Source organism: Accipiter gentilis, chromosome 2 (assembly GCF_929443795.1).
Source record: "Accipiter gentilis chromosome 2, bAccGen1.1, whole genome shotgun sequence".
Classification (NCBI taxonomy): Eukaryota; Metazoa; Chordata; class Aves; order Accipitriformes; family Accipitridae; genus Astur; species Astur gentilis.
This window is the reverse complement of record NC_064881.1, coordinates 18,534,613-18,547,607: the sequence shown is the minus strand read 5'-3', so window position 1 is coordinate 18,547,607 and position 12,995 is coordinate 18,534,613. Positions and strand designations below refer to the sequence as shown.

Sequence of the window (12,995 nt, the reverse complement as noted above, 5' to 3'; positions counted from 1 at the left end):
TGTTACAGCATGTGTTAAAGAGCTGCTGCTGCCCATTTGCAGCCTAATGTGTTTATTAGACAGTCTTCCCAGTGGCATCTTGAAGTGTCTTTCAGGTAAAAAATTCATGAGCATTATTGGCTTTCAGGCTGCAAATGGAATATGTCTTCTTCTTACTGTCTAATACACCACTCTTAAAGCCATTACCCAGGAGTGAGGGAAAAGATATTGTTGAGGAAGGAGCCTTTGGCTTAAACATTTGTTTATAGTCTGTTACGGCTTTTTGTAGACTGAGCAAAAATGTGAGTAGTAGGTGTTGGAGCCAGTTTTTGTTCTTTCATACACAGGATCAGTGGCATTTCCTAGTAAATTATGTTCCTTTTCTTAATTATAGTTTGTGGAGTTCAAGAATACAGTAGAATTTAGTAAATATTACCATAAATCTTGTATTAATGGTACCTCTAACAGGCTGTCTTTCAAATGAAATTGTATCTTCTAAGTAACAAGTGTTATTTTCCGATGGGAAAGGCTGCAGGTGCCCATCAGATTTTAGTACAAGTCCTTTAAAGGTGACTAGAGTTTTTCAGCTGGCTGCTACCACCTTCCGTATAGAAACTCTGTTTTCTGTTTTTGCTTTATACTGCGTGACTCTTGTAGGGTGGCAAAAATTTTAGGCAGTTTCATGTATAGTGAAAGTGGTAGTGCTGTTTCAGGAAAAAAGCATACCCTTGAATAAACTAATTTGTATTTTTAATGTGTTGGACACCTTGCTTATTTTGGCAGACTGGCATTGGTTTGTTTGGGGTATGTCCCAATTCTAGGTGTTTGGTGATGAAAGATGAGTATAGTAAGTTGGTTATAGAACATGTGGCTTTTGTATACCAGGCATGCAGGAGGGTGGTTTAATGTATCTTTAACTTTCTTTTCTGTCAAACCTTTTAGTGGTGGATCTCTTGCTTTAATTTAATTTTACCAGACAATACAGTCTTTTTTCCCCGCTCCTTTAATTTCCCTTGATTTTTACCTGTATTTTTTTACTCTTTTCCAAACCCTTATCCATGTCTCCCTGGATTTGTCGAAATACCCATGCAAGAGAAAGTTTGCACATGAGGAGGCTGAGCTTTTCCGAGCGCAGTGTGGTGCGTGGGGCGGGCAGGCTCGATTAGCTGATGGGTGCTACAATGAATAGTACTGGGAGTCAAAGCAACCCTGCCTTCTGAACTGCTGTGGCTCACCAGTAAAGGGTTGGCCTTAGGCTCCAGTGACTCCAGTCTCTGATCTAGCATCTTATCCTGCCTCTGACAGCGATTTCCTTTGGGGCCGGGGAAAGTGGCTAGCAAATATTGCCTTCTTCAAAAGGGTTGAAGATTGCAGTATGTATCAATATTAGATATTTTCTGATTCAGAAAGGGAGCCAGTGAAAAAAGAGTTCATAAGCAGGAAAAAATGTGAAGAATCAGAAGCTGCATGTGACTTCCAACTTTCCTCTGGCTTCTACCAGAATTAATGCTATACGGAGTACATCAGTAATTTTGAAACCAAGACTGAAAGCTTCTAGTCATGAGAACTTCACAGGAAAAAAGTATGAATTATAATGGATGTATGTTTGAGTTTATAATTAACCACAGGAATATGAGCTGGTTATATTTTTAAATTGGGCTGTTAGAGAAAATTTTTGCCAAACTTTTCACCATCTTGTAGTATTTTGGGTCAGTAAACAGTATTTTTGCTGTTTTGTTACTCAATAAGACAGTGACTTTAAATCACTTCTGTATTTATCAGTTGTATGTACACTAAAGGCATGTATTGGTGTGCTGGAAGGGTGGTAGTATAGTCCTGCTACCTGATTGTCCGCTATATGGTGGTTTACCTTTTGTTTGCTACTTTTCAGATTGAAACAGCAGCTTTGAAGGTGTAATCCTCATTTATTCTTTAACTGCATTTGTTAGGCTTATAATAAATCTGACAGTTTAACGGGCCTTGTTTGGAAGATGGCCTGCCCTGATAAGAGATAAAATGCACATTATCTTCTTCTACATTGAGTCTGGATGATTAACTGGATTCACTGATGCTGAGGATCAGTGCTGGAAGGTTTAGTCTGCATACCATGTTCCTTCACAGCATTTGAGGAATGGAGGAGATGTTACAAATTCATGCAACTGACTTGTGCTAGATGTTTTTCTGTCTCCTCCTTCACAGGGCCTCTGATTTTCTTTTTCTCTCTCGTGTGTTTTATTTTGGGGTTTACATTGTTTTATTTTTTTTTCCCTTTGAAAGATGAATGTCCTGCAAAAATATGTTTACTATTGCTTTATAATTAGGTTAAGTCTGTCTGTGTACTCTTAACTTAGAGCGGTTGCTGGTGGAGGATGTGAAGGAGGATGTGCTGTCACGATGAGAGCAGAAACTATTGTTTTATTACTGATAACGAGAAAAAAAGAATTTAAACCTCTCTCAGGCTCTGTCGTTTCAGTCTCCCAACATCTGGTAGAAACTGGTTAGGTCTCAGTGACCGTAATTACTAGCATACACTGTCCAAGAATTTATTAGTTTAATTTTTCAGTGTTTGTGATTTACATTTAACAATTGGAAAAATTAGGCAGTGATTTTCCCTGTTAGGATTTTGGATGCTTAGGCCTGTGGTAGCGAAACAGAGAGAGCAGGAAAATACACTTATGATGTTAAATGTAAATACAAAGAAAGTATTTACTTACGTGAGATGCTCTGTTGGTACAGGTCATCTGTTGGACCCTAAAATTAGTTCTTTAGGTATTCTTAGTAATAGTAATTCTGCTTCCCTAGTTATCTCCTTCCTTATGTGAAAATGCTGCGGTGAGTGTATTTATCTTTCCATTGCTCCGTTGCTCCTCCTTGATGCCCAGTAGAATTGAAGATTGAGGGGCATCTGAGTCAGCATTAAAAGTTTGGCTCTTAGTTACTGTTGTAGGGGGTTTTTGTAGGACAAACAGAAAAAAATCTTAATATATATTGAAAAGAAAAATCTGCTACCACCACTGAAGGCAAAATACTAATCCCACAGTGGTATATTATGTTTGTATTTTGAAGTGCAGTACAGCTCCCAGACAACTTACACAATAAAAAAGGGAGTGCCTGGTCTTGCATGACAGTTCATTCTGGAAGACACACATTCAAATTCAGCTTTGTAAGACATTTTCTTTTAAATAAAAATTGGTTTAGTTCAGCATCTGACATACCATTATTTTTTTCGTTAACAAACATATGTCTCCATCTCTCTCTCCTCAATGCAATGATTACTGCTGGTTTTGTTTTTACTGATTCCCAGTTTGGTTAATCCTTTTCCTATTCTATACCACGCGAAATAAGTCTTACCCTCTTTTTCTTGATTTTTGTTTCAGAAGACATATGGCAGAGCTGATACTACATTTCCATTTCTTCTAAAGCACTAAATGAACTGAACTGTTCAATTTCTTTTTCTTTCTTCTTTCTGGAAATTCCTGCAGAGATGTATAAAAAGATCAGAGGAGCAGGATGAATGCTGCTTTCTAATCCAAGGTAGTTCCCTATAAGAGAGGTTTATTGGAGTAAAACTTTTGAGTCTCTGACTTGTCATTCTACTTGCAGTGGCTTCAGTTTTGAATTGTCATGTTTCCTGGAAAAATTCAGGCTTCAAAGTTAGGAGTTTTATTTTCTGCTCTGAGAAACTATCTACATGGTTCAGGAGCCTAAGAATATTTAGTACAGCTTTAAAAGTTCCTAAATTATCTTGTTAAAAATACTAATTTATTTAATGTTATGAATTTTTGTGTATTATAAAGCTATTAGTAGTAATGAATAACCAAGAAACTTTGAGATGGATAAATTAATGTGTATGAAGGCAGTTAGGGCAGAACCTAAAAAGTGCTTTATGCAGTTTAGCTGCTCCTGACCCACAAATGTTTGTTTGCATGTCTAACATTCATCTATCAATTCAATCTAAATTCATGAGGTTTTCCCCTTCTCACTTGAAAGTTTCCTAGGTGCCTGCTTTTTGGTACTACATGTGCCCAGAAGTACTTTCTTCCAAAAAATGTGATTTTAGTTCCTTCCTTATGTTACATTAAATTTGTAGAGGTACCTAGACCCTCCAGAGATCTTCATCTAGTACTATGCATTCCCTGAATGTGAATTAGCTCATGGAAAAAATTTGAAATGGCTTTCTTTTTAAAAGACATGAGGAAACTGGGAGGGTACTCAGCTCTTTGATTTGACTTGTTAGAGTCATTGCTGAGAAATGGGAGATAGAGGTTTGCTACCCTCCTCAGTCTAAGGGATTCAAAGATCAATCCATTGTGTCATAAGGCAGTGTTTGAACTACTTACCTGTGAGTTTAGTGGTATGGGCTACACACCTAAAGATTCCTGCTGCACTGGAAGAGTTAATTAACTTTGCCCTCTTTGCTTCATAAATGTCCAGTTTTGGGAAGCAGATAGTCTACCACCTAGGACCGCTGTCCTGTGTGATGAAAAATACAGGCTTGAAACCCCTCTGCTAAGAGGGAACTAAATCTCCATCGTCTGGTTTCTGGCTGGTTTAGTTGGTATGTAGTATTATGGAAGAGCAGGACAGCAGATTATCTATCCACAGCTTCTAAAAGGTGATTCTTGCTCAGTTCTTCTAACTCAGGAGAGGATTTTAGTTTCTGAATCCCAAGAGAATAGCAGAACTTTACCTATCCCAATCAGCCCCTAAATCCCCAGGGAGATAGGGTTTGAGGGCACAACCTTTTGATTTTAGTACTGTGTACTAGATACTGCTGAGTGACTTTCATTTTGGCCTGCGAGACTTTTTTGGATTGTCTTAATATGATCTGTCTAACTGTCCACTTTCCAAGGCACCTAACTCTGGATTTTGCACTCTGCTCTGGAGCACAGGCACCAACAACACAGGAGCTGCAGAGCCGATACAGATCTTTGAGGTATAGAAAGTGATTTTTAATGAAGACATAGGGGAGAGCAGAAAGCGAACGTGGTAGTAGGTGGAAGATTTCCAGAAAAGCTTTATGATGAGTAAAAAGAAATGGGTAACTCATTCTAAGAAAAGACTGATAAATGCTGCTGAGAGAAAGACGTAACAGCTTGAAAGTGCAAACAAAAATAAATAAATAAACGGTTTGTTTAGAACCTTTACTGTGTTTAATAAGGACAAAAGAAGGTGCTAGTTTCCTAAGAATGATACCACTTTTGTTCCCTTAAATGCAGAAGGATGAAGTTTAGTTATTTGTGGTGGGAGGTTAGTTTTAATGTGTCCTCCGAAGGCTGATACTGTAGACCTAGTGACGTACCTACAGAATAGCATCAGAGTGAGTGCCAGAAGAATTGAGCTATGCATTGGTGGGGGTACTGGTGAAACTTTGGTTCCTGCAAAAATAAACTTCCCTTTGAAGTAAGTCTGACAGGGTAGGTAGAATAACTGTCAATAACTGTTCCTATTTGCTTTCTTAGGGAGGAAGGGAGAGTGGAGAGGGGGTGTTCCCCCTAAATGCTTACCTCTGACTTTAACTCTTACTGCTCCAGTGGGAGATGACGACAGCTGAATGTTTGACAGTTTTTTGTGAATTGTCGTGCTTGCTTTTCTGAAGAAAAATAGTTAACAGGTTTATATTTCTCAGGTATTACTTGGGAAGTGTGAGAAATGAAGGAATTCCCCAGCCTAGTTTTTCTTCTGAACTTCAGGTCACCATCTGAGTCTGGCTTGGAGATCAGATGATCTCAGGAATGTACAGCTTTCATCATGCTGATGATTTTTTTCTCACCCTGGTCAGTGAAAAATTTAGTCATTGGAACAGAGTCCCAAGGACAGTTCCAGCTTTCCACTGACAGAGATGTGGAACTGTGGTCTTCTCACCAATTCTCTTTAATTATTGTCACAGTTTTCTTAATAGTATCTTGCTCCTTTGTTGGAGCTCTAGTTGTGGTACTTAGGAAACTGTGTATTTTCCAGAAAGTGCTTAGTTCCTAACAAATCAGACGAGTGTATATTTCTACTTTTGTACTTAGATAAATTAGGATGTGAATGATGTGAAATCAGTGAAGCTCTGTAGCTGTTAAGGAACAGCCAGTGTCACAGACCACGCGGGAGACTGCGGCAGATGTTTCATGCTCTGCAGTAAGGTTGGCATTGGTGTGGAGCTCTGAATGCCCTGACTGGGGTCACTGAGAGTTTTCCAGCAAGTGCAGAATGATAGAGTTTGTGATGGTACATCTTCCCTTTGAGAGCTCAGCTCTGCTCCGCTGCAGAACCAGGGCCTTCTTGCTCTTCTTACAGTGGGTTGTTCTCCAAACATTGGCAGTGTGTGTGTGCATGTAGATATATATGTGTGTGTATAGACTCAATAGAGAAAAAGATAATCCAGACATTTTTCAAATAGAATCTGATACCATCCATGTCGAAGAACAGCTGGGAGCTATATGTTTCAGGCATGATCCAGTCTTTTTCATGAAACTTGACCAGTGTCTAGAAAAAGGAAAAAGACTCTGCTTTTTCCGCAAACTGGTTTAAAAGTATTTTCAGTACAAAGAAAGGATTTTTTTATTCCTCTTTGATTTTTTTTTTTTTTTTAATTTAGAAAAATGTTAGATGGTGTTCAGTTCTGAATCTGAGACGTCTCCGAGTCTTCATCTGCTTGCTCAAGTTTCAATAAGTAGCCTTTCTCAGTATCCCTGCAGAACTGCTTGGATCTTAGTCTCCAGGCGGTTTCTGTCAGTATCCTCATTCAGCCAGTTCATTGGGAAAACTAAGACTTCCAGTGTGAACATCCTATTTCCAACACATACTCTGGCTGCTAGAATTTATAAAGTGTTGAAAAAGAAAAGGAGAAGGGGGCCACGGTTTTAACCCATAGCAGTTCTCTCATTAAGTTCAGTGCATGGCTGACTGGGCCAGCAGAGGAAAGGGAACTGGTAGGGCAGAAATGAAGGGCTTGAAGGAGGTGGTGAACCCCCTTGTTTTGACGCCCAATTTCCATTTTATGCCAGTCTGAAGTGATGATAGAATTATGGGCTCCAGCTCTTATTTTAACATGGCATGAATCACCTCCTGGAGACACTCGCCTCCTTCATGGCCCTCATGTTTATTTTCCTGCTAATCTCAAACAATACAGGAGCTCTCTGAAATGTCTGGCAGCATCTCTCTGCCATCATCCTTACAAAACTGGCAGCAACTAGGCAGATGGTGAGCTAGGACTGCCCTGTCTTGCGTGAGCTTTTTGATCATTTACATCATCTCCCTATGCCCTTTGTAAATAGTGATTTCTGCCTCCAGAATATTGGTACCTACTGAGGAGTATGTAATCTGGGGCAGGTGAGTTTCAGGTGCTCCTACAGTGCATAGGACAACAGACGGCCAGGAGCAAGGCAGGATTTCCACAGGCTGTTTGTTGCACAAATTACAATAAGCTTCTGTTGTTTTAACAGATGATAGCTTGACAAGTTATTTTCTTTATGAGGTAGATTTTATGTACAAAATATTTATCAGTTCCTCAGTGATCTCTAGTGTTGACAGATGTTTTGTTTCTATGATATTGTACATGTACTTGTGCAAGCATTATTTTCTAATTTTTAACTAAAGCTGCATGTGCTGCCTTTTAATGTAGCTGGGATACATGTTTCATTTCATGTATTTCAATTCTATTGTATTTTTCTTGTTGTGTGGCGCTATGGCTTTTCCTTTGTCTTTCCTCATGCAGCCTTGCAAAACTGCCATGAAAATTCAGCAACACAGGCACAAAACGTACTTATCTGTTCTTACATAACTGGTAACAATCAAAGAGATGATAACACTTTGCCTGCCCAGCACAGATTTTCTTCTGAATGAGATTTGTGTAGCATTTTGTGGCTTCATAAACACAGTGGTTTTATTGGTACCTTTCAAGCAAACTCTATTTTGAATTATAGATTTGCTGAATAAAAACTGAGTTGGGCATGGAATGAGAAACTTGGAAATATGAACACGGAACTCATGACTTTTCCACCATAACCCTTTCCTGCACTTTCTCCATTTTAGTTGCTGATATGTGTTCAAGATGAGTGGGATGGGAGAAAATACCTCTGACCCATCCAGAGCAGAGTCAAGAAAGCGCAAGGATCCTGACCAGCTTGGACCCAGGTTAGACCATTTATATCTGAAGACACTGAAAGAAACAGACTTAAAAAAAAAAAAAAAAAAAAGTTACACGTGCACTTACTTTTCAGTTAGAAAATGGCGAACTTGCCATTCTTGCAAAGAGAAGTCAGTACCAAACTACTCTGATGCAGTAATTCTGTGTTGTTGTGGGTTTGGGATGGGGTGTGGGGGCTATTGTCTTTTATTATTATTTGTTTGTTTGTTTTGAATCCAGTGTAGTGCCAAAATACAGAATTTTGGTGACAGTATAGGAGCTATGTAAAAATCTTTTTTGGCTAATTATTGCAAGGAGTCTTCAGTCACTCATTCTGGCAATCTAAGATTTTTTTTACCACCTCTTTTGTATGTCATAATCAGGGACTTGAAAAATATTTTTCAGTTTTAAAGCAGTTGCATTACCAACACAAATTCACCGTTTTTTTCTTACGACTGCCTGTTGTAATTTCACAAGGAGGCAGGGAGTATGGATTGTTTGGTTTAACTTTTTAAGCTGTTTTATTTTTTCATACACTGTCTCTATATGATACTTCTTGGATTCTCAATGCCATGTGGAGGGGTACTTGTAAACATTCAAATCCATTCAAATCCCCCCTCCACTACCCCCAGTCAATCTTCTGTTTTGAATTTCAAATCCCAAACCTCTTCTGAAACAAAAAACATGACTGTTGGGAAAAAATAACTAACATCTTTTTTAATTTTCCTTTGCTTGTTCCAGAGGAAACCTTTCTGCTTGAGAAACTTGCAAGTTATATTTTTGTAGTGAGAGAGGGCAGTTCTCTCTGTTTTCGTTAAACGACTCTCAAACCATTTGAAATCATCTTTGAGCTGGCCAGAAGGCAAGCAAACTGATATTAAATGCATTTTTATAAACTCCTCTTTCAGCCCTAAAAGAAGCACTGAGAAACGCAATCGTGAGCAAGAGAATAAATACATAGAAGAACTTGCAGAGCTGATTTTTGCAAATTTTAATGATATTGACAACTTTAACTTTAAACCTGACAAATGTGCAATCTTGAAAGAAACTGTGAAGCAAATTCGTCAGATAAAAGAACAAGGTAAGAAGACTAATTAATTGACTTTGAATATTTTCTGTGTTGATTTTTACTTTATTTTTGGCAAACCCGATAGTCTCTTCAGCTTTTCTTTAGCAAACTCCCAGGTTTTTCATTAATTAATAATGAAAAATGCTGTAACATCATATGAACGGAGTGTGTTAAGTATCATATTCAGTATTTTAAAAATAAGCTTGACAGAAAATTAAGAAATTGCTGAGAGAGAGGAAAAATTGGTCAGTCAGATGTGTGCATCTAATGGAATTGAAATCAGTTGTGCTTTTACAAAAGTTAAACTAGCAGATGGCTTTGGGGGGGGGGGGAAGACTACTCACTTTTACATGTATGATGAATCCATGCAAAATAGGAATAATCTAGGACAGTGGGGTATGAAAGTATTCTGCATCCCCCCCTTCTGCTTTCTTGTGTTGGTATGAATAGATATTGTGGACTAAATTATCTGCGTCCCTTAAATGATGACATCATATCCTCAACTACAATAGATTTGAAACTATTCTAATCTCTAGATAGGGTCCTGTTATAAATGTAAACCAGAGAACGTGACAGTTTTCTTCCTGTTATTTGTCTAGAAGATTAGTTTTGTATTTCTTGTGTTTTGATATATTTCCTATTTAAGAAAAAAACCCAAATATTTTAGAAACTTTAAATTTTTGGAAGTGGGTTTTGTGGCACAGGTCTATCTAGGCAGGCATGAATAGCACTGCAGTTGTTTGGGGCAGATTCAAATTCTTAAAGTAGGTATGTATCATTTTTCTTCTAATGTAGAAGATTTCAGTCTCTTTATAAACTGTGTTTAGAGTGATTTCTTTGGTTTTCAAACACTTAACATCTTTCACTTTTTCAGTATTCTGTGATTTCTATGTGAAAATAATGCTTCCTTTTCCATACTGTATGTGTGAAGTTATAAAAGCGGTGATTACGTGTTGTATAATTTAGGTACAGATTTATTTCTAAACAAGTAAGTAAGTAGATCTGCAGTTTCAGACATCAGTCTATTCAAAGCTAAATGGAAAGTGGGAAGTGTCAAATTGTGTCAACTGCCTCCAAAGTGGCTCGAATTGATTAATCTTCAGGATGTTCCTATTTTTCAGCTTGTTCTCTTCTTATTGCTATTAGGTTGCCATATTTTTTTACATGAATGTTCTGGTGAAGTCGCTGTGCCCCATATTAGGAAGCAGAACTCTTAACCAGGCACAGTGTCCGTCATCGTTTTGCACCTTGTTGGCTTTTGAGTTTGGCTTTTTTTTTTCCTTTTTTTTCTTTTCTTCTTCCTTTCTCACTTTCGGTTTTGGATTTTTGTTTTGCTGGCACCAAGAAACACATTCTCCTTATCCTTACCTGAGAAGGGATAAGGACAAAAAAAATGTGTTTTCTTGCAAAGTGGGTGCACAGAGAAAAATCTGTTAGTCCACTTGGTAATTCTCTCAGCAGCTCTAGAAAATCTTGTAAAAAAAATCTGGTTCTAACTAATGGCAACTTTGGCAGATCCAGGGTTTTGTTGTTCAGGACCAATATCATAAAAACAATTTCTATATTGTTATAAAATGTTCACACTTATCAGACCAGGTTGCATGTAAATTATTTAAGCCATCATGGGCCAGAATTGTACCAAAGCTGAATGTGCACTTAATTTTCTAAGCTTATAAAGTTTTATTGCAAAAACAACTGAAAATATAATTCTAAAGACAGAGTAAAATGCTATGAATACTGTTTATTTTGACAAGTAGAAGTAGTTTTTTATTTCAACAAGTAGAAGTATTTTGCAACCCTTGAGCAATAAAGATACTAAATTACTCTTTATAATGTTGATTTGTTGCACAAGGTTCTTCAGCTGAGAACAATTAGATTGTCTGATAACTGTTTGGGTCTTTGCATAAAACTCATAGCTGGTACAGACTAGACTTTAAGCATCTCTAAGGGGCATTGCAAATCACTGAGACCTTCAAAGCTGTCCTCAGTAGCATCTCGGGATCTAGAAACAAAGATTGGAATACTTGAAATTACTGCTTTAAACTAATGAAAAGTTTGATACCGATTTCTACATAGAAGCTATATCTGTTTGTTGTAAAAGCAAATTTAAAAGGCTCTTCCTTTTAAGAAAAATTCAAATGACAACATAGTCTGAAATGCAACATTGTTTTGGAACAGGCATTTTATTAACAAATAGGTCTCACATATAGTAAACATTCAAACTGCACAAACAGTACAGTACACCTGTATTTCTGTTGAGTGCCACAAAAAAACTGACCTAAGCAAAGCAAACAGATTGAAGACCTAATGAGCCTATTACTATTGCTTTCCCATGTTTTTTAGGTAGTTTACCACCTCACATTGGGAATCCTGCACTTTATATATATTCATCGTTTAAATGCGTTAACTTTTAAGTTGGTCCAAATCTTTCTGATTGCTTTTCCAGTGCCAAGATGTGTTAGAAGACCTTTACGATGGTGAAACATTTGCATTATCTTAACAATACGTATTTCTAAAACAAAGTCATGAAAATAATACTATACTTACACAAAGTGCCACGAGACTCAGGTTGAAAATCACATTTTCTTACAGTTAAGATGTTTCGTTGATTTTTAGTGTTACACTAAATACCTGTAGGAGGAAACTAAATGAACATCCTGAAATTCTGAGTGATTCTGCGCTAACACAGACAAATTAAGATGGCTTAGCTTTTGTGCAGTGGGTCTGCTCTGCATTTCTTCAAAGACAGATTAGATTAAATTAGTGTAAACTTACTTTACAGTTTTATTATTCAGAAGTTTTAGTAAAGGGGTTGGATTTTTGAAATGAATGCTAAAAATTCATCACAAATTTTCTTCTTCATCTATAAATAGAATTGCAGATTAAGGTCTAATTACTTACAAAAGCTCAGTCAGTTACAAATACCTTGTAAAGCCACTGAAAGCAACAAGTTTTATAGCTGCTACTGAGATTTGACAAGGCGACCTTATTCTAGGTTCTCGGAATGAAAATTATGAAGAAAGAAATACAGATTGATATTCATTTCCCATGTCAAGCTTGCTGGGCTGGTAGCTGAAAAAGTAATAGATTTTTTGCTGTAGTAATACTATATAATTTAGTATAATGTTATGCTGATCTATTTTATATGCGAATATGTATTTGCAATACACTTATCTGTTATCTTTTTATCATTTCTCACAGTATATACTTCAAAGATTCTTTAGTTGTGGTATATTAGAGATTCGGTTTATTACAATTTGAAAGCATGTTATAAATATATGCGTGTAACTGAATTAAAAGAATTAAAGATATTTGAAAGATGTAACCATTGCATGTAGTTTTAATCTGGGTTTTGAAACGTTTTTAGTACTGGGGAAAATGAAGACAAGTTTCTTTACAAAAGCTTAATTTTCTACTGAGGACTTTTACCATATTATCTTACAGTGATTGGACAGAGATTTGTGGATGTCCAGAGGAGGTGAAAAATTGTGATTTTTAGCATGAAGATGAAACAGAAGTTATATTCATGTAAATCTTAAGTGGATATTTCTACTGGGGATTTGAGACTTGTGTTTCAAGCACTGCAGAAAAAATTCATTCAGCTTTTTATTTATAGCATAAAAGTGATGTGAAATGGTGGGTTTATGGTTGTGTTACATGCTCATGAAAGTGTAAGCTCTCCTGTTATTTGCAGTCTATGTTAAGTTACTTTGAAAGAGTAATAGTCATATAAGTTGCAGATGTGTTCATAATACACACAGATGTGTACAAGCACAGTAAGTTCCGATTTGCACGTGCTTAATTAAAAAAGCTTGGTTTAGGCAAGTGTAA

At 37.0% G+C, this 12,995-nt stretch overlaps 1 protein-coding gene across 6 annotated transcripts in view; it reads left to right on the top strand.

Annotated features, from left to right (window-relative positions):
• NCOA2 (nuclear receptor coactivator 2) overlaps positions 1-12,995 on the top strand; it is a 199,144-nt gene that overhangs the window by 109,156 nt on the left and 76,993 nt on the right. For all 6 annotated transcript variants that reach the window (XM_049818258.1, XM_049818282.1, XM_049818240.1 and 3 more), the window contains 2 exons: positions 8,002-8,103; positions 9,004-9,176. In XM_049818258.1, the coding sequence (XP_049674215.1) occupies positions 8,021-8,103; positions 9,004-9,176 (256 nt within the window). In that variant the 5' untranslated portion in view covers positions 8,002-8,020. The remainder of the gene's footprint in view (positions 1-8,001; positions 8,104-9,003; positions 9,177-12,995) is intronic.